We start from the raw sequence: 22,163 nt of genomic DNA on the forward strand, positions 1-22,163 counted from the left end.
TAAGTGACACCTAGTCGGGATTTTTGCAACATTGGAAAGAGTACACTAAGTGAGAACCGGACCATAAAACCTTCTTTTCTTTTTTGGTATGTAATAGACTTCCATTTCAAAATCACTAATGTAGAATCAAAACTAGAAGGATGAAAACACCATACTCAATAAAATATGGGGACTACTTTTATCAAACACTATATTTTATGTTGTTGAAGAGTTCAATGCGGTAAAATCCTAAACACATTCATACTTTCCACTTTAAACTCACAAACACACACACACTCTCTCGAACCTAGTCTTTGTTGCCAAAACATCGTTCTTTTTGTTAAATATATATATCCATCACTTTGTATATTATTATTATTATTTCCTTTTGAAGTGAAGGTCTAATAATAATAATAACAATAACAATAATAATACATCAAGAATGGCAGCACCAAACATAGCAGCCATCACTGCATCACTTCAAAGATCTCTTCAAACATTCTCTCTTAACCACCACACAACCACCACCACCACCGCCGGCGCCGGAGAAGACTCTCCGACCACCCATTCGGTAAACTCCTCCGACGCCACCTTGGAACTCAATTCAACCACAACACCACTTCCATATCATTGGGAACAATGCCTTGATTTAAAGGTACAATTCATCAATTTATGTTTTGCTATTAAATATTGTGCCGGGACGGGTATTCGGGTATGAGATTGTGGATTGTCAACAACAATATTTCTCGGTATGAGACGGGTGTGGGAGTAGATGATGTGTACCTGATTACTTACCTGATATATATCTTTTTATTGGAATCATATGCTTGAAAAGTTTTTATTTTTATTTTAACTTAACCTATTTCTTGTAATGCTTAATTCCACAAGTTTCATTTTGTATAAAGTAAAAATTTTCTTTAGATATGTAACTTTACATGAAAATTTAAACTTTTATTGTAGCCTAGCCATTTCTAGTAATATTAAATTCTACATGTTTAATTTTGTAGAAAGTGAAAATTTCCTTTAGATATGTATTTTAATAATATTATTTATATAAAATTAAAAATGAAAAAAATTACTCTCGAAAATTTTTAGTTTTTATTTTGCCTTAAACATTTCTATTAATACTTGATTCTACAGGTTTAAGTTTGTATAAAGTGAGATTTTTCTTTAGATATTTATTTTAATGATATTACTTATATAAAAATAAAAATGAAAAGCTAAAAAAAATATATTTGAAAATTCCAATGGGTATTTTTTTTAATAAACAAATAGGTATTTTATCACTATTGGCATCATCCCTAATTATTTTGATTTTTGAAAGAGAGTTTAATATTGTGTGTTTAATGATATGAAAAGTTTTAAATTTTATATTTAACTTAAAACATATTTCTAGTGATACTTAATTCTACAAGTTTCATTTTAAAGTCAAATTTTCCTTTAGACATGTATTTCAATGAAATTACTTATAAGAAAATAATTAAAATTGTAAATATAAAAAAATATATTTATTTTTTAACAAACTAATAGGTATACCTTATTGGGATAGGTAATTTTGCCAATACCCGTATATTACCAGCCGTAATTATTTTAAAATTTGAAACGTTTTTGATTGTATGTTTGAAACTATATAACCAGACCGGTGAGATGTACTACATAAACTGGAGAACAGGCATGAAGACAAAGGAGGATCCTCGGACGGTTGACGACAATTATAACGGCTATTTTTATAGCGACTATGATGACGAGGATGAGAGCTCGTATGACGACAGTGAAAGCTCGTCTGTAGAGTCATCTCCCGCGGGATCTTCGTCCGAAAAACAAAAGGAAGATGAAGATGAAGATGAAGATGAAGATGAAGGTGAAAGTAGGGTAGGAGGTGGGCAAGTGTTGGTGGTGGCCGGATGTAAGGGATGTTTCATGTACTTCATGGTGCCCAAACAAGTGGAGGATTGCCCCAAATGTTGTGGTCAACTACTTCACTTTGACCGATCTGATAATTAATATTTGTGTTGTGTTTTTTGTTTTGTTTTGTTTTTGTTGGTGTGGATTTTAAAATGAGATTAATTTATGGTAATTCTTTTTTTAAGTGCTTTTTAGTTTTTATAAAGTTGATTAAGGGAGTGTAAATTACATTTATTTTAGTATCTAGATAAGTTATAAAGATTTTGTGCATTATCAATTTATTATTTGTTTTAACTGTGATACATGGGCTGGTTATGGTAATGTAACCATGATTCGTTCTCTTTCTTGCTATATCTTCAAGTCACTAAGACTGCCTCCAAAGTTTGTCCATATCGCACCCTCATGTGGGGAAGGACGATGTTGAGAGCGAGTTCTATTAGGGCTCCACATGTAGCTATGTAGCTACGAACGACTAGTACTAGGTTGTAGCGTTACGAAAGGTCTGATTACTAATGTGGCATTCATTTTTGTAGTATTTTCACTCAACGTGTTTAATACATAACCAACTTTAAGACAAAAGACAACCGTAAAGATCACATAAACACTTGTACCTAATTATTTCGACCTTGATACATTAGGTAATTATCTAATTATGAAAATGCATGAACTTTTATACCACTCTATCTGACGATAACTAGTTACCTATACTTACGCGATTCTTATTTTACATGGTAAAGCGGGACGAGATACACCAGTGCGGTACCACTTTTTTCCACGTCAAGTTGTCAACCCTGTCACTTTGTCTTTCTTCCATACCGTCCACCTTTATGTTGCATTGTTCACTCTTAATACACATGATTTAAGTAATTTAGGATGTTTATTTAGAGGGGGGTGGATTAATTATGGCAAATTGAATTTTAATAATCTCACTTTTTTTGCAGTTGGCCGATAGTAATCTCATGTTATAAATTAGCTGTCATCGGTCCCAACTTTTCACACTAATTGTTTTCATTGGACCTCCTTTAAAAAAAATTACCGACATTAAGTTCTTTCCAAATTTCAAATTACTGTTTTAGGGTTTTTAATCAGAATGAGGATACGAGTCGATTGATGTAAAATGTACCTCGAAGCGGTGCTTCAATTCGGGTGTTTAAAATTCCAATTAACAAAAATCAAGCCGTTTGGAGCACCATTTCAATGTAAGTTTTACATTAATCGACTAGTATCCTCTCATTCAGTCAAGAGCTCTAAAACATCAGTTTGAAATTTAAAAAAAAAAAAAAAAAACTTAATGGCGTTAAGTTTTTCTTAACGAAGGTTCGATGAAAACAATTAGTACGAAAATTGAGACCGGTGGTGGTGACAGCTATTTTCTGAGATGAAATTATTATCAGCCAACTGTAAATAGATGATATTATTAAAATCCAATTTGCGATTAACTAATAATAATGTCACTAAATAAAGAAGGAAGAACAAGGGACGGGTGGAGTGTATTTGTGTTTGTTATGTAAAGTACCAAAGACAGCACCAAAACCACAGCATCAATCCCTATCCAACAGCGATGGTATTGCAGCAGTACCGTACAACACTCTTTCTGCATAGATTCCATAATATTTGGCTCTTTCTGAAAGGTTCCTTTTTTTTTCACCTTCACTTTTATCACTTGGTCAAAACCCTCTATTTCATTTTCAGTAATAAATATAGCTCTGATTAATTTTTGTATCATATGTATGAAAAAGATATATTCTATTTACCATTCTTTTTAATTTGTAAACAGAAAACAACAAATGTCTTATAGACAGATCAATAGATCATCTAGTATGCGTGCTTGAGACACACGAACGCCATTGTAGCGGTTATAGATGATCGGGCCATGAATATCTATGTTGCACGGTTCTGTTATGTTTGTAGCTGTTGCACCCTAGGGACGGTGGCAATATGCGGGGCCGGTGGGTGATGTTGGGATTTTTTTAAGACAACAATACAAATTTTGTCCTTTAAACATATCTGATTTATGGATCAGATTCTTTAAAAGTTTACTTTTAGACGATGTCCTTTATATGACATCTTCCTTTGCTTATCGTCCTTTACACTAAAATGCCCTCACGTGTACTATACATGAGGTGATTTAACAAAAAAATTTAACGTTCGTTAGTGTAAAAGACGAAAAGTAAGAAAAGTTGTTATATAAAGGACAACGTCTGAAAGTAAACTTTTTAAAGGACATGATTCATAAATCAACTATGTTTAATGGACAAAATTTGTATTTCTGTCTGTTTTTTTTTTAATTTAGTTTGACAGTAAGTTATAAGGTTGCACTAGATAGGTCGATGAGAAATAAACATGTTTTCATATATATAAAATAATAATAATAAAATTCTAGTTACTATTCTTTTTCGTTCTTTTTACAAAAGTGATATAAAAAATTTGTTACATATAATAGGACTATACGAAATCTTATCCCACACATATAAAATGAAATTAATAACTCTTAACAAACAACAGATTTATAATACACGAGCATAATATTGCTTTTCAGTTTGTATATTTAGTGAAAATTGATTTATTTAACAATGCTTATGAAATATGGCAGTTTTAGTGATGTATTTGTATCTAAGTGTTAAATCTATACTTCTAGTTGCGTTTAACTTTAAGGTGACGGGTAAGCCGATCAAACTACATGCGCCTCTCAGTCGTATGTTACAAGATCGACGTGTTTGATAACAGGGCTAAATGGTTAGCATCGTAATTAGTAAATCAAGTGAAAATCATGCAAAAATTGGTAATATATGAATTCCGACTTGAAAAAAATACACTTACGACAACTCTTTTTTTTTTTTAAATATTTATTTATATTCTTAGTGGTGGTGGTAAAAGACAAGTGATTTGAATAACTTGGTGTTGGGTCAACTTTCAAGGAGCATATTGAATATCAACCAAATTAAATCCAACCCAATATTGTCAAGCCCGAACTAGCCCAACATAAAATATTTGATTCTAAAAGCTTCAACTTTAGTCAATAGACTCAATATTGCTATAGCAAAACTCGGGTCGGGTCTTGTTATTTGGTCGATTTATGTCTAGCATTTCCGAGTCCATGTCCAAGCTGCAACAAATTTATAAACAAAAATAAATGTGCAATAAAGGTATAAAATGCAATTTGTTTAGTTTCAAGAATTTTAACTGAAACTGACTGACTGTTAGTTTCAAGTGTTACTTTCAGTATACATTTTAAATAGGGAAAATTTTAAAATAGCCAATTTATAGAAAGAGATTTCAAGTTTGTCCCTTTTAATTAAAGTTTCCAGTTTTATCCCTTACGTATCTCATCGTTGGACGATGTGTTAGGGAATACCGCCGATGAGATAGTAAACCAATCAGATAACGATGCGTGAGGGTGGAATACACATGGTTGACGATGCGTTAAGTGTTAGTTTTATGGTTGGCAATGCGTTAAGTGTTCATTTATGATCGACGATGCGTTAGGTATTAATTTATGGTTGACGATTAAGTATTAATTTATGGTTGACGATGCGCTAAGTATTAATACTTAACGCATCGCCTGTCACACCTTCAAATTTTGACTAACGGAGTTTTACCGCGAGGCGTGACATACCAGAATCTAGCTCATTCATTATACCAAACAACCAAATTAAAATATTCAAAACATTTATTAACGTCTCATTCAAACATGAGAACACAAAATCCAATCCAAACAATTTAAAGTTTTGCGGAAGCGTAAAAGTAAATGGTTTAAAAACAATGAACCATGTGTTCAAACATGCACAACCCATCAAATATAAATAATGTGAAATAAAAAGTTCATGCGACAAGTGTGACTCCAGACACATGCAATGCAATCCACTCCTTTGCAGATCTAGCAATCTGGGCAAGTATAAATACTCAAGGTTCTACACAAGGTTGGTGAGTTCATAAGTTGTAGTAAAAAGTAATATATATAGTATAGATAGTATACGTAGCATAAGTAGTGTATGTGGATTAAACACTTTTCAAATATACCAGGGTAGCTAACCCATTTACAAGCTAATAGACGTTTGAACCGAAGCTGACTGTCTGTATGCCTTCTTACCAGGTTTATCACAAAACATTGGTGATGTATGTTAGGACAATTTACACCCGTCCGACCTCCAGTCGAGTTATAACAGGTGGGGTTTGTCAAAGCCAATAGCACTACTTAAGTTTTCCCGCGATCTCATCCTAACGGTTCAAGGTATGTAAGGACTTTTGGTGATATGAGGGTATCTAGTATAGACTTGTGATATATAAGAAACTACATAAATCCAAAATAAGTCGCGGCGTTTTCCTCCAGAAAACCAATATGTAAGTATGTCTGTGTTTTCAATCCAGAAAACAAGTATAGGCAAATGTTTTGTGTTTTCAATCTAGAAAACAAGTAAGGAAAATGTTTTGTATTTTCAACCCAGAAAACAAGTATATGAAAATAGTTTTGTGTTTTCAATCCAGAAAACAAGTTAGAAAAAGCATAAACTCACCTGGTGTCGCGTGTAATAGACTTTTCTCAGAAGGCAAAAGAATGCACTTGACTCGTTAACTGCTACCTAGTACAAGTGTTTAAGTTATGATGGTGTGTTCAATAACACAAGACTCTACGACTCACGTATGGACTCACACACAAACACGAACTTGACCCGACAACTCGTTGGTGATTTCAATTAATGTTAGTAGTTATAAGTTGTTCTAGCATGCGTCCTATGTCACACCATGATCAAAACATCAAGCAATTGTCATATAATTCCGATCAAGCAGTTTACAAGACATATTATAGCATGTACAAACAGATTTTATTTAGTAAATAAAAACTGAGAAATAAATTCTACAAAATTTATCAAAGTATAATATATGAATTAGGTTTGTCAAAAAAAATTTATTATATTTTTCTCATGCATACAAAACTCACAATAGTTCATTCATTGTAGATAGGTACCAACAGTTTTGCAGACTGCGCAACAAAAAGTATTTTCATGGTTCTCTCAACTCATTTATCCAAATTATGCAAGGCCAATTGGGTTGTCTCCTAGTCTCATATTAATAAGTTCCAGAAGTGGAACCACCCCTTTTGGCTTTGTCATTAGGGAGTAAGGTGTCAGAAAGACAGACCAGAATATAACTCCCCGAATCAGCTTTGACCGATGTTTTTGTAAAATCATAAAAACCATTCAAATCTCGTACAAAGATTAGAAATCATACCTTTTTGGAAACTAGACTCAAAGTATAGCATCATGGAAACAAGAATCGATAAAAAAAACAATCAAGTGTCATCGAGTTACAGACCAAACAATAAACAAGTACGAATCTGTCAGCAAACTGTTATCATCAAAACTTAAACCCTAGCATGTTTACGACATCTCTAAGCTTCTCATTCATCAATTAATCATCACAATCATCAATATTACAGAGATTTAACCTATAGGGTTTCACAATAACTTATCAAAACATGAAATTGACGCATAAGACTTACCAATTAACGTTAGGAATGATGAGAACCAATCAAAGACACCACCAATTGCAAGAATCAATGTTGAATTGAAGATGAATTTTGGTTAGGTTTGGGATTGGTGTCGTGTAAGACAGCGGACAAGAGCCTTCTTGGCAAGCCCGATCACGGTTTGAATTCTTGGTGGATAGGGTTTTCCTGGGTGTGATAGGTTGCATTCTGTTCTCCTTCCTGGGTCCACACCAATCCATCCCAACTAGGTTATCGATCGTTTAGCATTCTACCAAAAAGTCTTCTTTCTTAGGGTCAATCTAGTCCTCTTTGAATTTCTCTCGTACTCTAGATAAATGGAAGCCTTTTTATAAAAAAGAGGAAGATAGGGAATCGAGGTGTACAACCTCCACTTTTTTCTCTTCATTCGAACTTTTGACTTTCGCCGTATTGTAACAGAAACATGAATGATATACTTTATTAGATTCTAATAATTCTAAAGATTTTTAAATATCTATATAATTAGACATTCCATTTCCGACAAAACTAAATGTTTTGCCGCTGGGTAAGGCAAATAGGAGGAACCCCAAAACAAGTCTAGGCTTAAGAACGTTGATGCTAGTTCAGTTTTTGAAGAAAATGTCCCGTTGGGGGCAAGATATGTGATCGATGGTTTTAGGGGTGGGTTAGGATTTGATTATTTTATTAATATTATATTTAATCATATTTACAAGTATGGTCCTTTTAGAATGAGTTTTGGCTTTAAACGAACTTTTTAACAACGAACCGGGTTATAACAAACCATAATGACTGAAATACTAACCCAAGTTAGTAACAATAAAGTCTCATTGGTATCTTTGCTAAAACTATTTTATAAAAGCCGAAAACGTACAAATCACGCGCAGTCGATCGCAAATTTCATGAAACAAGCAATAAACTAAACACATAATCATTACACATATACTATTATAAACATATGCTTGAGATATTATTTTTATATAATAACTAATAGCAAGTTAAGCGAGCATAATGTACTAAATCGTGTAAAACATAAAATTATCTAGCACATAACAATTATATCTAAATTATTTAAGCGTATCTGATTCGACATTAATCACCAATACGTGCTGACGGACTCATGTGTGTGACTTGTTATCGACTCGTGTAAATATTATGCGTGGCGTGTAATATAACAGAGTTAGGTTAACAGTGTTAACGTAGAAGAGCGAGGTGTCACATCGCCAACCATAAATTAACAATTAGCGCATCTTTGACAATGTGTTTGGAGGCCTAACACATAGTTTCTTATGTGTTAGCTAACTCATTGTAACATTTCGGATTTTCCAAACCTGTATTTGTGTACATATAACCCGACCCGAAACATTTTTACATCTTTATTATATTAAAAATCAAATATTTATGAGTTAATAAGTTTCTACATGTTCACTTTAGGCCCTTATACTCTAATGTATGATTAATTCTTAATTATAACCTAAATAGTTCATAAAATGATCAAATAACAAACATCAGGGACTAATATTGCCATTTTGTGAGACCTACCTCCAATACCTGCCGGAGAGCCGCGCGGGCAGACTCCCCACTCCCGTCGCGTGCCGCATGGCCTAGCTAGTCAGATCGTTTAATTTGATTTCGTTTCCTAGTTCGTTTAAGGTATAAAATCGATTATATTAGGTATGTTTGAGTGAATTAAGGTCCAAGTAATCATCATACAACTAAAATATAACCCTCAAGTCGTTTCTTAATGATCAAGAGTGAATCTTTTCGATTATTTCAGTGATTCTTCTATTAAATTCATATTTACTTGCTTAACCGGGCCAAAAGCCCATAATTAGTTCGTTTATGCTTCTTCTATATAAACAAACCTTAAATCTCTGCCATAATACTTTACACAAACCCTAAACATCATCCCTCAGCCGTCACTTTCATCTGCCATCTCATATTCTCTTCGGTTTTTGGTGTTTTGTTGAAGAACCGTTCATAAACCGTTTGACTTTGCAAGTTCAAGGACCTTTGACTCGTTATATCTCTTTATTCGTTCACTTTTCGGGTTCTGATCAGTTATCTCGTTTGACGCGTATTGGACGACTCGCTTATCCGTTGACTCGTTTATTGTTAATTATACTCACTTGCCTTTAATCTAAGGTGAGTTTGATCATTCCCCTTTTTATACACTGTTTTCTAACGTTTTGGGGACATATGCATACTTATTCATATTTTCTATTCTATATATATACTCAAAATCGCAAACATAATTATTGTGTGAATTTCAGTTGAATGCTATTTGCTAATTGCTACATGTTTAATTGTTTACTTGATAACATTCGGAGAGGTCCAACATATCCCCTTTGTAGAGGGTTCTCATTAGTATGATCATACGACCGTCTTAGTAACCGGAGCCCGATTCGCTTGGCGAAGGTAAACCGACAATTTAGTCATTATAATCAATGCCCGATTCGCTTGGCAACGATTCATTGGCACACGAGTACAACTTGGTTTTGGTTTGTTAAGGTTTGATTGATTATTATGGTTTGCGCATTTAACACTTATCATTTATCAAATAGTTATTATATAACTATTTGTTGTATCAAAATTGGTGATCATCTCACTTAACATGTGTTGTTGACAAACTCGATTTTCTACGCATATGCAGGTTGTCTGAGTTGAAGTTGGACATGTAAACAAGACTTTAGGATATTATCAAGTTAAACTTTATTCGAACTTATATTTGTGTATTTTAAATGGTTTATTGTATTTGAGTAATGTGTGTATATTTGAATAAAATAATTAATTAGATATTGTCACTTATATTTAATGATAGTATCTTTGAGTTGTGAGCAATCGGATCACGCCCCGGCATTTCCGCCTTAGGTTGGGGTGTGACACTCATAGGTTGGACTACCTAACACATCTCGACAATGCGTTAGAAGAGAGACAAATCTGAAAAAAAAAACGATTTTGAGGGGACATATTAGGAATCCCTCATCATTAAGGGCATATTTTGGGAATTTTCCGTTTTAAATATATTTGCAGTTACATCTAAAACAACAGTGAGAACGTACCGTTGAATAGCCACCCTCATGCGTAAATTATATACTTTGACTTTCTTTTGACCAAAATTTAGCTCGTGTGCATTCAAGTAGTGTGCATGATTTTTTATTAAAGGAGCAGACTCGCAATTATTGAGTGAATTATTTACGGAAAAATAACAAGTTTTTTCCTTGATTTTTCCAAGAGATTCTTATAATTTACGAATGTTATCTAGAAGGTTGATATGGTATTTGGATAGTGTGTGAATGAATGATTTGGTTAATCATGAATGATTCAGTTTCAATACAAAGTGAATAAATAATTAAGCAATGAAAAGTTATAAATATAGGATTTCTTTCTATTTACAAGAACATTGTGTAATCTTAGTAAGATGGGAGAGGGCTAACGATTGACTTGGTGTGAAATATCACATTGTTCAAGAAACCCTAGATGTCGTCGAAGTGAAAGATCATGAACAAGGGTGTTCTTGGCTGTTATAGATTCTCATTCAAGATTTGTATCATTTAATGATGTCACGCGTGTTAGAAGCATGCAAAATGCATGGCTAACCTAGTAACGACAATTTTGTAGGGGACCGAAGCTGATTATCTTGAGATAGAAGATCTTTCTAAAGATTTTTTTTCAAACTATCACCTATTCAAGGTTTATTATTGAAACTTTTTTTAATAGGTTTCCTCTTAAGAAACAAAACAAACAACTTAAATTACCTTAACGTTTTAAAATAAACCAGAGATTGTGTGAAAATATTTGGGCTTTCTCTTATAACCTTAGGATCCATATTCCAGAGTGGTAACTTATGGTTCGGGTATTAAGAGAAATCGGGTAGGGTTTGGTACGGGTGTTGATGAGAAAAATCATATTCTATGTATCCGGGTAGGATATAATCAGGTTCGGGTATGTGCTCGGGTATAAACCTGCTTTTAGAAAGGAATTTTCAAAAGTGGTTATTTAGTTTCAAGAAATTTAACTGAAATTGATTGACTGTTAGTTTCACGTGCTACTTTAAGTGTACATGTTAAATACATATGCAGTTACAACTACAACATCAGTGAAAGCGTACTACAGAATAGCTGCATCATGCGTAAATTATATAATTTTGACTTTCTTGTGACAAAAATTTAGTTCGTGTGCATTAAAGTAGCGTACATGATTTTTTTATTAAAGGACCAAGCACGCAATTATTTAGTGAATTATTTACGGAAAAATAAAAAGTTTTTTCCTTAATTTTTCCAAGAGTTTCTTCTAATTTACGAATGTTATCACGAAGACTGATTTGGTATTTGGATAATGTTTGTATGGATAATTTGATTAATCATGAATGATTCAATTTCAATACAAAGTGAATAAATAGTTAAGCCATGAAAAGCTATAATGATAGGATTTCTTTCTAGTTAGAAGAACATTGTGTAGTCTTGGTAAGATGGAAAAGGCTTAATGATTACTTGGTGTGAGATATCTCAATGTTCAAGAAACCCTAGATGTCGTCGAAGTGAAAGATCGTGAACAAGGGTGTTCTCAGCCGTTAAAGAATCTTATCCAAGATTTGTATAATTTAATGATGCCACACGAGTCACCGGAAGCATGGAAAATGTATGGCTAACCTAGTAACGGCAATTTTGTAAAAGGACCGAAGCAGATTTCCAAAGACAAAATATCTTTCTAAAGAACTTTTTTTCAAAACTTATCAGATGTTCAATATTTATTATTGAAACATTTTTAATAGGTTTCTCTTAAGAAACAACGTAAGATACCTTAACTTTTTAAAACAAACCTAAAACTATTTGTGACACTAAAACTTATACTACCTACATATAGACCTAGTTAAGTATGTCACATCAGTTTTTGACCAGGACGTATTTTTACCCCAACCTACTTTTTAATATATATTTCATTGAAACGTGAGACAAACACAGAAAGGAAATTGCCACATGCAGCTGCCTGTACCCAAGAGCGTTACCCTGCGTATGCTACAGAATAGTTTCATCCACCCTGTGTTAGAGGCTGTCCGAGTCATATACAATGATTTGCTGCTTTTTTTTGAAGGCACTTCAAGAAATAGATACAAGTTGGATAGTCTTGGACCAAAGCTTTCTAGTAGAGATGAGCTCGGTATCGGTACCGATACTGAAAATTCTCAAAAATAGGTACTGGTATCGAAAATACTCGGTACAGTACTGACACCAAAGACAAAAGTTCGGTAAAATACCGGTACAAATTTCGAAACCTTAAAAAGTGGATACCAAATTGATATCGGCAATACCCGATTCAGTACCTATACCAACTATGTGCCCATCCCTATTTCCCAGGCCCAAATAAAAACCAACAATATCGTTGTCGAATGATTCGTCACATGTTCGGTTCATTTACATGACTACTACGCGACTGCTATAACTTATAAGTATATCAAATTCACGTTCCCAACCCAAATATACCAAAGCACGAATTTGAGGAAAAATAATAAAGAATCATGAATATCATATGATCATTTGTCATCCACACACCAATCCACAAAACCAAACTCCAAAGCCTTTACTTTTTTTATAGGTTTCCCACAAGAAAGAATCTAAAATACCTTAACTTTTTAAAACAAACCTAAGACTACATGTGAGCTAAAACTCACACTTTCTTTATGTAGACTTAGTGAATCATATCACATCGGCTTTTTACCTCAACACATTTTTACGCCAACCTACTTTCTAATATATATATATATATATATATATATATATTTAATTAATTAAAGTGTGAGACAAAACACAAAAAGGAAATTGCCACATGCAACCGCATGTAACTAAGGGCGTTACCCTGCGTGCCACATATGTTACGAATGATTTCCTCTGCCCTGCGTTGATAACAATGGTTTGTTGCTTTATGAGGGCAAGCTTAAAGCAGATACAAGTAAGAAAGTCTTATACCAACCTTCCTGCTAGACTCGATATCGGTACTGAAAATACCCAATACGATACTAGTATCAAAAGCAAAAATTAGACAAAATCACATTACCAAACCAATTTGAAAACCACAAAAAATAAAAATAATTCCAAATTAGATCCAAAGATTCCCCATTTGATATCGCTGTCTAGACATCCATAAACTGGTTAAATCGGTTATTCGAAAACTGATTAATTAAATAGTCGGTTGGTGGTCAACGGTCAACTAACCGGTTAGACCCAGTCGGTACCAGTATCAAAGGCAAAAATTTGATAAAATCACAGTACCAAACCAATCCGAAAACCTCAAAAATAAAAATATTACCAAATTAAATCCGAAGATACCCCATTTGATACCGCTATCTAGACATCCATAAACTAGTTAAATCGGTTATTCGAAAACTGGTTAATTAAATAACCGGCTAGTGATCAACGGTCAACTAACCGGTTAAACCTAGTATAATACCAGTATTGAAGACAAAATCCAATAAAATTACAGTACCAAACTAAAAATACTTGATCTGATACTAGCAACCAATATCATTTACTCGTCACGACTTCCAATGCCCAAATAAAAATCATGAACATCATATGATAATTTGTCATCATCCACATCCACAGTCCGCAAAACCAAACTCCAAAACCGTTACTTTAAAAGACACAAACAACCTCATAAGTCATAACCTTCGGTCAGTCAACACTACAAACCTTGATTTCTCCAAACCCATAATAACCCATCCAATTCAATTTCAATTCAATCCATCAATCGATCAACACACCCAATTCAATGCCTCATCTACCCGAATCACTAATCGAAATCATCACAACCAAATTAACCGATAACCCAGATCGTAATTCAATCTCCTTAGTCAACAAATTATGGTACAAAATCGATCGAGCCAATCGCCAAACCGTGCACGTATCCAATTCCCAAGCTGTAAACCCGACCCGGGTCACCGATCGGTTCCCGAACCTCCGATCGTTGGTGTTGAAAGGTGGAAAGTGTTCAATTACGAATGTGAATGTGAATGTGGTTGTGAATCCGATGTTTGGTGTTGGGAATGATGATTGGGACGTGTCGGTGGACCGGTGGGTTAAGACGTTGAGGGTTAAGTGTCCGATGCTGGAGAGGTTAGAGGTGAAGGGGATGGTGGTGACGGATGAGAGTTTGGCGATGATCGCGTCGGGTTTTCCCTGTTTTAAGGCGCTGGTGTTGTGTAAGTGTGAGGGGTTTACGATTGCGGGTGTGAAGGCCGTTGGGGCGAATTGCACGTAATGTTTCTAAACTTTTTTTTTTATAATGTTTGAATGAGTAGTTGTTTGTTTGCGCGGTTGGCAAACGGGTTAAAATGGGTTAAATATGTAGTGATGGTTTATTGTTTACTAGACATGGGAGTGAGTAATCATACGTAAATGAAGAAATAGTAACGGTTTTGATACGCAAATGAAGAAAAAGTGACGGTTTTGCTATGTAAACGAAGAAAAAGTAATGGTTTTGATGCATAAACGAAGAAAAAGTAACTGTTTTGATACATAAATGAATTAAAGTAACGGTTTTGATATGTAAACTAAGAAAAAGTTATGGTTGATAGGTGAACAAAGAAAAAGTTTACGTTTTGATTCACAAACGAAGAATAAGTAGCGGTTTTGATACGTAAATGAAGAAAAAGTAAAGGTTTTTGTTACTGAACTCTTTTTTTTATATATAATAATGTTTGAATGAGTGGTTGTTTGTTTGCGGAATCGTGCGGTTGGGTAATGGGTCAGAATGGGTTAAATGAATAGTTAGATAATGTGTTATGTAGTAAGGTTTTTTAGGTTAATGAAGAAAAAGTAACGGTTTTGCTATGTAAGCGACGAGGAAATGACGGTTTTGTTACTTAAGTGAAGAAAAAGTAATGGTTTTGTTCGGTGAATGAAGAAAAAGTAACGGTTTTTGATACGCGAACGAAGAGAAAGCAACAGTTTTTGATACGTGAACGAAGAATTTGTAATGGTTTTGATATGTAAATGAAGAAAAAGTAATGGTTTTGATAAGTGAACGAAGATGAAGTAACGGTTTTGATATGTAAACAAAGAAAGAGTAACGGTTTTGATACGTAAATGTAGAGAATCTAAGTGTTTTGATACGTAACGGTTTTGATATGTAAACAAAGAAAAAGTAACGGTTTTGCTACGTAAGTGAAGAAAACTAACTGTTTTGATACATAAACGAAGTAAAAGTAACGGTTTTGTTACACAAATGAAGAAAAAGTAACGGTTTTGATACGTAAACAAAGAAAAAGTAACGGTTTTAATATGTAAGTGAAGAAAAACTAACTGTTTTGATACATAAACAAAGAAAATGCAACGGTTTTGATACGCAAATGAAGAAAAAGTAACGATTTTGCTACATAAATGAAGGAAAAGTAACGGTTTTGCTACATAAACAGAGAAAAAGTAACTGTTTTGCTGCATAAACGAAGAAAAAACGACGTTTTTGCTACCTAAACGAAGAAAAATTAACAGTTTATTACATAAACAAAGAGAAGAACACTTACTAAACAACACATTATGCATAATTACTTAGTTGCTATGTCTTGACATGATTGTTTGTTATGGACTGGTTATTGGTGATTGTGTGGTTGGGTACCGGGTCAAAATGGTTTAAATGTGTTTTTAATTTATTATTTGCCAGACATAGCAACCAAGTTATTTATGTAAATGAAGGTAAAATAACATTTTCTGAACTCTTTTTTATAATGGTTGTTTGGTATGTCGTGGTTATCGGTAACTGTGCGGTTGGGTAACGGGTCAAAACGGGTTAAACATGAATAGTTAACTTATTGTTTACTAGACATGGGAATTAAGTAATTATAGATAATGTGTTATGTAGTAAATAAGTAACGGTTTTGCTATGTTAACGTAGAAAAAATAATGGTTTTGTTACGTAAGCGAAGAAAAAGTACTGGTTTGGCTATTTTAAAGAAGAAAAAAGTAACAGTTTTGCTCGGTGAATGAAGAAAAGGTAACTGTTTTGCTACATAAATGAAGAAAAAGTAATTGTTTTGCTATCTAAACGAAGAAAAAGTGACGGTTACATAAAACAAAGAAGATTTAACAGTTTTGCTACATATTCAAAGAAAAAGTAGCGGTTTTGATACATAAAACAAAGAAAAGAGTTTGTTACCTAAAGGAAGAAAAAAAAATAACAGTTTTGCTACATACACGAAAAAAAAAGAAGAATTTTTTTGCCGATAAACGAAGAAAAAATTAACAGTTTTGCTACGCAAAGAAAGAGTAACGGTTTTGCTACGTAAACGAAGAAAAGATAACAGTTTTGCTACATAAAGAAAGAAAGGGGAAAAAAACGTAATCGTGATAAAGCTTGGACGAGTTTGTCGAGGGGGGCGGACTCAAAATGTACTAAAAAAAATCATAAACGTGGGGGGGTTGGCCTCAAATTTTAAGTCGAAAATGGGTATATTTACACTACGTATAAAAATTTTCAGGCGAAAACAAGTAAATTTACACCCCTTCGTAAAAAAACAGGGGGGGCCCGGGCCACCCCGGCCCTAGCTAAGCTTCCCCCCCTGGTAGAAAAGTAAGGTTTTTGCTACGTAAACGCAGAAAAGTAAGGTTTTTAGTATAAAAGTAACGGTTTTGATAGTAAACGAAGAAAAAAAAACAGTTATGATACATAAATGAAGAAAAACCAACACTACATAACCACCTAATGTATCGAAATTAAAACAAAATGTATCAGTATTAATATGGTTCTCGCAGTTCCTTACATAAAATTGTTTCTGCATTGAACGGAATGCGAGGCGTGTCAAAATATCATTGATCCCTAAATATGATTAAAATGTAACTCTTAATGTCATTAACGCCGTTTCCGTTATTCCAAAATCTATGCAGAAAGCTTGAGGAGTTAGAAGTGGAAAGATGCAATGTTACAGATCTCACCCAACAGTGGCTCCGTTGCTTCCCAGAGACGTTAACTTCACTCGTGTCATTAAACATTTCATGCATTAAAGGTGAAATGAACCCACTCGATCTTTCCCGACTTGTGGCTCGGTGTCCAAATCTTACAACTCTTAAGGTAAACAAAACAGTGGCGGTTGATACGATTAGAAATATATTACTCAAATCGCCTCATGTGGTGCACTTGGGTCTTGGATCTACACAAGTAAACGTGCTTCAAGACGGACAGAGTTCTCATCTTCAGCTGACATTATGTTTACGCAACTATGGCCCAATTCAAAGCCTCATGCTTATTTATCGGATTAGTGCCCTTTTCTTACATGCCATGTATCCGGTTTGCATTAATCTTGTTTTCCTGAATATGAGGTTTGTTGAGGTTCGTTTGGGCTCTGAGCTGGTTAAGTTCATAACGAGATGCACGAATCTTAAACGCTTATGGGTAAGTTCTTGGTTATATTAAACTAAATAGTAATACTTGTTACTCGTGTCGGGTTGGTTCACGGGTTGAATTGTTCAATCTGAACACGGCCCATATTTTTATGTGTCTAACATATCCATCTAATATGCACACACTTAAAACCGTTTGACCCGTAAACGATCCATTTAACCCATTTTTCTAAGCGTGTCAAACGGGTTGGCGGGTGATACCCAAGCTGTAAACGTGTTACTCAAGTTGGTGGGTTGTAACAAAATGGGTTAAACAGGTTAGAGGGTCGGCTTGTGAAACTAAACGGGTTAAACAAGTCAGCCCATTTATCTAACCGTGTCAAACAGGGTGGCGGGTGATACTATGACGGGTTGTAAAAATGGCTTAAACCCGTCAACCAGAACACGACCCAAATTTTTATTCGTTTAAAAACATCAACCCTAATCCGACCCATATTTTTATTCATGTAAAAAACATCAACCTTAACCCGCACACACTTAAAATCGTGTAACCCGAACACGACCCGTTTACCTACTTAGCTAAACGGGTTGGCGCGAGATACCCAAGATGTAAATGTGTTGATCGAGATGGTGGATTGTAAAAAATGTGTTAAGCGGGTTAGTGGGCCAGGCTTCTTAAACAGTTTGGTGGGTCGACCTGTTTAACTAAACAGGTTGCAGGTCAACCCGAACATGACCCGTTTTCTTAAACAGGCCAATCCAAACACGACAGACATTATAAAACAGGTTAAATATGCCATCATAAACATGATTGCTATCGTGTCGTGTTTGGGTCCTGTCAGAAATTGCCACCCCTAGCGCATAGTTACAGGCTCTCGCGTTCACCGAAATAAATGAAAAACTAGCAATTCTTATTTTTCATGACTTTTTTGGGATTATTTATTTTGCTTCAGGTACAAGGAACCTGCATTGGTGATGAAGGTCTTGAAGTTATATCTAACAACTGTAAAAGCCTTGAAGACTTGAGGGTATTCAAGGGAAATGGAAGTCTTGGTGTAACCGAAGCGGGTTTGACTTCAATATCCACCAGCTGTCGAAAGCTCAAATCTTTAACCTACTATTGCAGTCAAATGACGAATACCGCCCTAGTAACCTTTTCCAAGAATTGCCCAAACATCACTCGCTTCAAACTAATCTTATCGCCCTTAAACGAGCCCGACCACACAACTCTTCAAGCATTTGACCATGGATTTGGTGCAGTTGTGGAATCATGCAAGGACCTCAAGAAGTTGACCGCCTCGGGGCTGTTGACCGATGATGTTTTTCTTTATATTGCAATGTATGCGGAAAGATTGGAGGTGCTTTCGGTCTCGAGTGTGTGTCAAACTGATGTGGGCTTGCAGTACGTGTTCAATGGGTGCATGAACTTGAAGAAGGTTTGCTCTTTTGGTGAGGATGCATTTTCGGCTGATGCTTTCGAGTATTAAGTTATGATTTCGTGTTGGAAGAGTTTTGTTTTGGTGGCGGATTTAGGATTTTTTTTTATGGTTTGGTGAAGGATTTTGGATTTCTTTTTTTTTAATTGGGCGTATAGATTTTTATGTTTTGGTAAGTTAAATATAGAGGTGTACAAAACCGGGTTTTTTTTCAAACTAGTTCGGTTTTGAAACCGGTTTAGAAGCAAGAAAAGTCAAACTAGTTCAGCATGGTTCGGTTTATAACCTGTTTAAAACCGATTTTTTTACTCAAACCGGTCCGGTTTTAAAAACAGTTTGTTAGTTCAGAAGGGGTGCTGGTACCAAAACCTGCAGTCTTGGTCGGTTCATGGGCCGGTCGGTTCATGGGCCGGTTTGGGCAAAACCGAGTTTTTGTACATCTCTAGCTAAATAGGGTTGAGCCCAACAGACTTAATATTTTGAATTGGGATGGATGTAAACAAGCCAAGCCTAAGCCCAACTGGGCTTGAGCTTGGCTTACTTTGTCTAACGAGTTATGACAGCTCGAGCACAAGCTCGACTTGACTCGTTTATTAATTGATTTATAATTGTTTTTGGTTATCTATTTTGAAAAAAAACTGTTTAGCAAGCCAAAGCTTGGATCGAGTTTTGATAATTATAATTGTTGATTTAGTCTAACCATTTTGTGCCTTTGGTAGAAGTGTTGCATTTTTAACAATTTCGTGTTAGATGAAGGTTCAGTACTGATTTAAATTATATTTGTCCTTTGCGTAAAATCACAGTTAAAACATGAAATCTTGTAACGTGAAAGCTTTTAAGTTATGATGAAAACTTTCAAAAATTGGTAGCGGTCAAGCTTGTTGCACCCTGCTTTCTTCTTGATTCGATGAATATAGTTATAATCACAACTTTGCTCTATTTACATTAAAGGTGAAATATATTTATAATTTAATACTTCCTATTTTTAAGTTTTGATGAAGATCCAACTTTCAACAACACAATCTAGTTACAAAACTAGACCCTAACATTATTGACAAAAAAACCTCTTAGGCAACATAGAGGTAAGACAGTATACTCATCTTTATTTAAAGATTCTTTACCATACAGCCATACACATATAAATATATAATTAGTATCAATTTACTCAAAACAGTCTTCATATTATTCATTTTAGCATTCCAATAAAAAAAAAAAAAGCAGTCTCTCAATCTTTAAAATACAAGTAATCTTTGACTACACCAAGCATGAAATTAACAAAAAAAATGAACAAAAACAAATAAAAAATAACAAAACAAAAACAATTTGTTGATTTAGTGTGGAATGAAGAAGCATCAGTTTTAAAAAGCTCGATTTTGGAGCCTCATGGTTTAAATCAGCCCAAATATTATCAACTTTTTTCATCATATGCAACCTCAATAGCAACAACAAAAATAAAACAAATGAACAAAATTAAATTCAATGAATTATAACACTTCTTTCCAGAAAGCTGCATATATGCATGATATGTACACCATCAGTTTATATAGATTAACAAAGAAACGGCGGACAATGCATAAAACCCTAAATTGTTTTGAATTTGGTGAAAGCCCAAAATCAGCTTCAGATATTGAAAGCCCATACATTAATCAATGTGTAACTTGGGCTTGAGGTTAAGGTTTGTAACTTTGTATGGGCTTTCAGTAGTATTGGGCTTTCTCTCATAAAGTAAGGATCCAGTTTTCAGAGTGGTAGTATTTGGGCTTTCTCTAATACCTAAAGTAAAGAACAACAGTTTTTTTGGTTTTCTGTTTGATTCCCCACTCTAGAGGTGTACAAATCGGGGTTTTTTAAATACCAAGTTCGGGTTTGACTAAGTATTAAAAATTTGGATATTGGTAATACCCAAGTCGGGTTTGGGTACGAGTTTTGATACTGAAATGCATATTCAATATGTATCCTACGGGTGGGGTTGGGGTACAGGTTCGGGTATTAAAAATCCAGGCATAGAAAACCCCGTTCCAAGGTTTTTTATTTTTTATCTGGTTCTGAGTTCGGGTTTTTTGTGCACCTCTACGCCCTACTCTATTTTAATAGTCAACAAACTATTGACTTAACATCGGGGCTCCAATTTTTCGGGGTTTGCTTATGTCGGGGTGCCAGTTGCCAAAAAATGAAATTGGAGGTTTTAAAATGCATATTGGTGTTAACCATAAGACTGCAAATTGCACCAGTCTCGTATCTATACATGTTAACCGATAGTTGACTTAACGCCAGGGCGCGAATTTCCGGGTTGTGCAAATGTCGGGGTGCTAGTTGCTCGAAAATGAAATTGGGGGTCTTAAAATGCATATTGGTGTTGATCACAAGATTACAAATTGCACCTATATGTAATCTGTACATGTTATATGGATTTTCTTTGATGTATGTTCTTGACTTGTACTTAGGGGTGTTTGGAGCTTCTAAAAGATGCTTATTTGCTATTTGCTTTTTAAAAATTAAAAGTTGTTTGATAAACAAGAATTAAAACTTTAAAATAAAGCTTTTCCTAACCTTTTTTGTTTTTTAGAAAGCAAATAAGCAGTTTTTTAAAAGCTTACCTCCACACCCTCTTATTCGTGTCACTCTTTATCTTTTTTGTACATAACTTATGAAATTTTAATGGAATAATCAAGTCAAGATTACTACAATACTTAACTTTTCTAATAAAATGTGCCTTTACTTAATTTCATAATTGATCTACTTTTTTTAAGTTACTGGTCAACTATTAAATCACTATGAATAATTAAGAATTCTAAAATAATTCTTTCGGTTTTTAACATCACCAAACAATGATTACGTTGGAATAAGCATGCAAAACTTATTAGGAAATATATATTGCTTAATGCATTAAAACGAACCTTAATATATAGTTTTGAAACACATAACTATAAGTAAAAAAGTAATCAACCTACAAGTTGACAATGATGATTGTTGTAAACTTGTAATCTTAATCTCAAGTTAAATTATATTGCTTTTACACATAAACAA

General features: G+C 34.2%; 2 protein-coding genes and 1 non-coding gene across 3 annotated transcripts; 2 read left to right on the top strand and 1 right to left on the bottom strand.

Moving 5' to 3' along the window:
* Positions 1–421: 421 nt before the first annotated feature.
* On the top strand, positions 422–2,175 carry LOC143535204 (protein CURLY FLAG LEAF 1-like). The gene is made up of 2 exons (XM_077029522.1): positions 422–634; positions 1,618–2,175. The coding sequence occupies exons 1-2, from the start codon at positions 422–424 to the stop codon at positions 1,981–1,983; spliced, it is 579 nt and encodes a 192-aa protein (XP_076885637.1). The 3' UTR covers positions 1,984–2,175.
* Positions 2,176–14,136: 11,961 nt separating this feature from the next.
* On the top strand, positions 14,137–19,212 carry LOC143535205 (protein AUXIN SIGNALING F-BOX 2-like). Its single transcript, XM_077029523.1, has 3 exons — positions 14,137–14,622; positions 17,248–17,752; positions 18,654–19,212. Exons 1-3 carry the CDS (start codon positions 14,138–14,140, stop codon positions 19,185–19,187), a joined length of 1,524 nt encoding a protein of 507 aa, XP_076885638.1. The 5' UTR covers position 14,137; the 3' UTR covers positions 19,188–19,212.
* Positions 19,213–20,482: 1,270 nt separating this feature from the next.
* On the bottom strand, positions 20,483–20,567 carry LOC143535229 (small nucleolar RNA SNORD36). The gene has a single exon (XR_013135677.1). It is a non-coding gene; the product is annotated as a small nucleolar RNA SNORD36 (small nucleolar RNA).
* Between the last annotated feature and the right edge of the window lie 1,596 nt (positions 20,568–22,163).

The sequence above is a fragment of the Bidens hawaiensis genome, unplaced genomic scaffold (genome assembly GCF_021521415.1).
Source record: "Bidens hawaiensis isolate Kalapana, Puna unplaced genomic scaffold, B.hawaiensis_p1.1 tig00010432_1, whole genome shotgun sequence".
Classification (NCBI taxonomy): Eukaryota; Viridiplantae; Streptophyta; class Magnoliopsida; order Asterales; family Asteraceae; genus Bidens; species Bidens hawaiensis.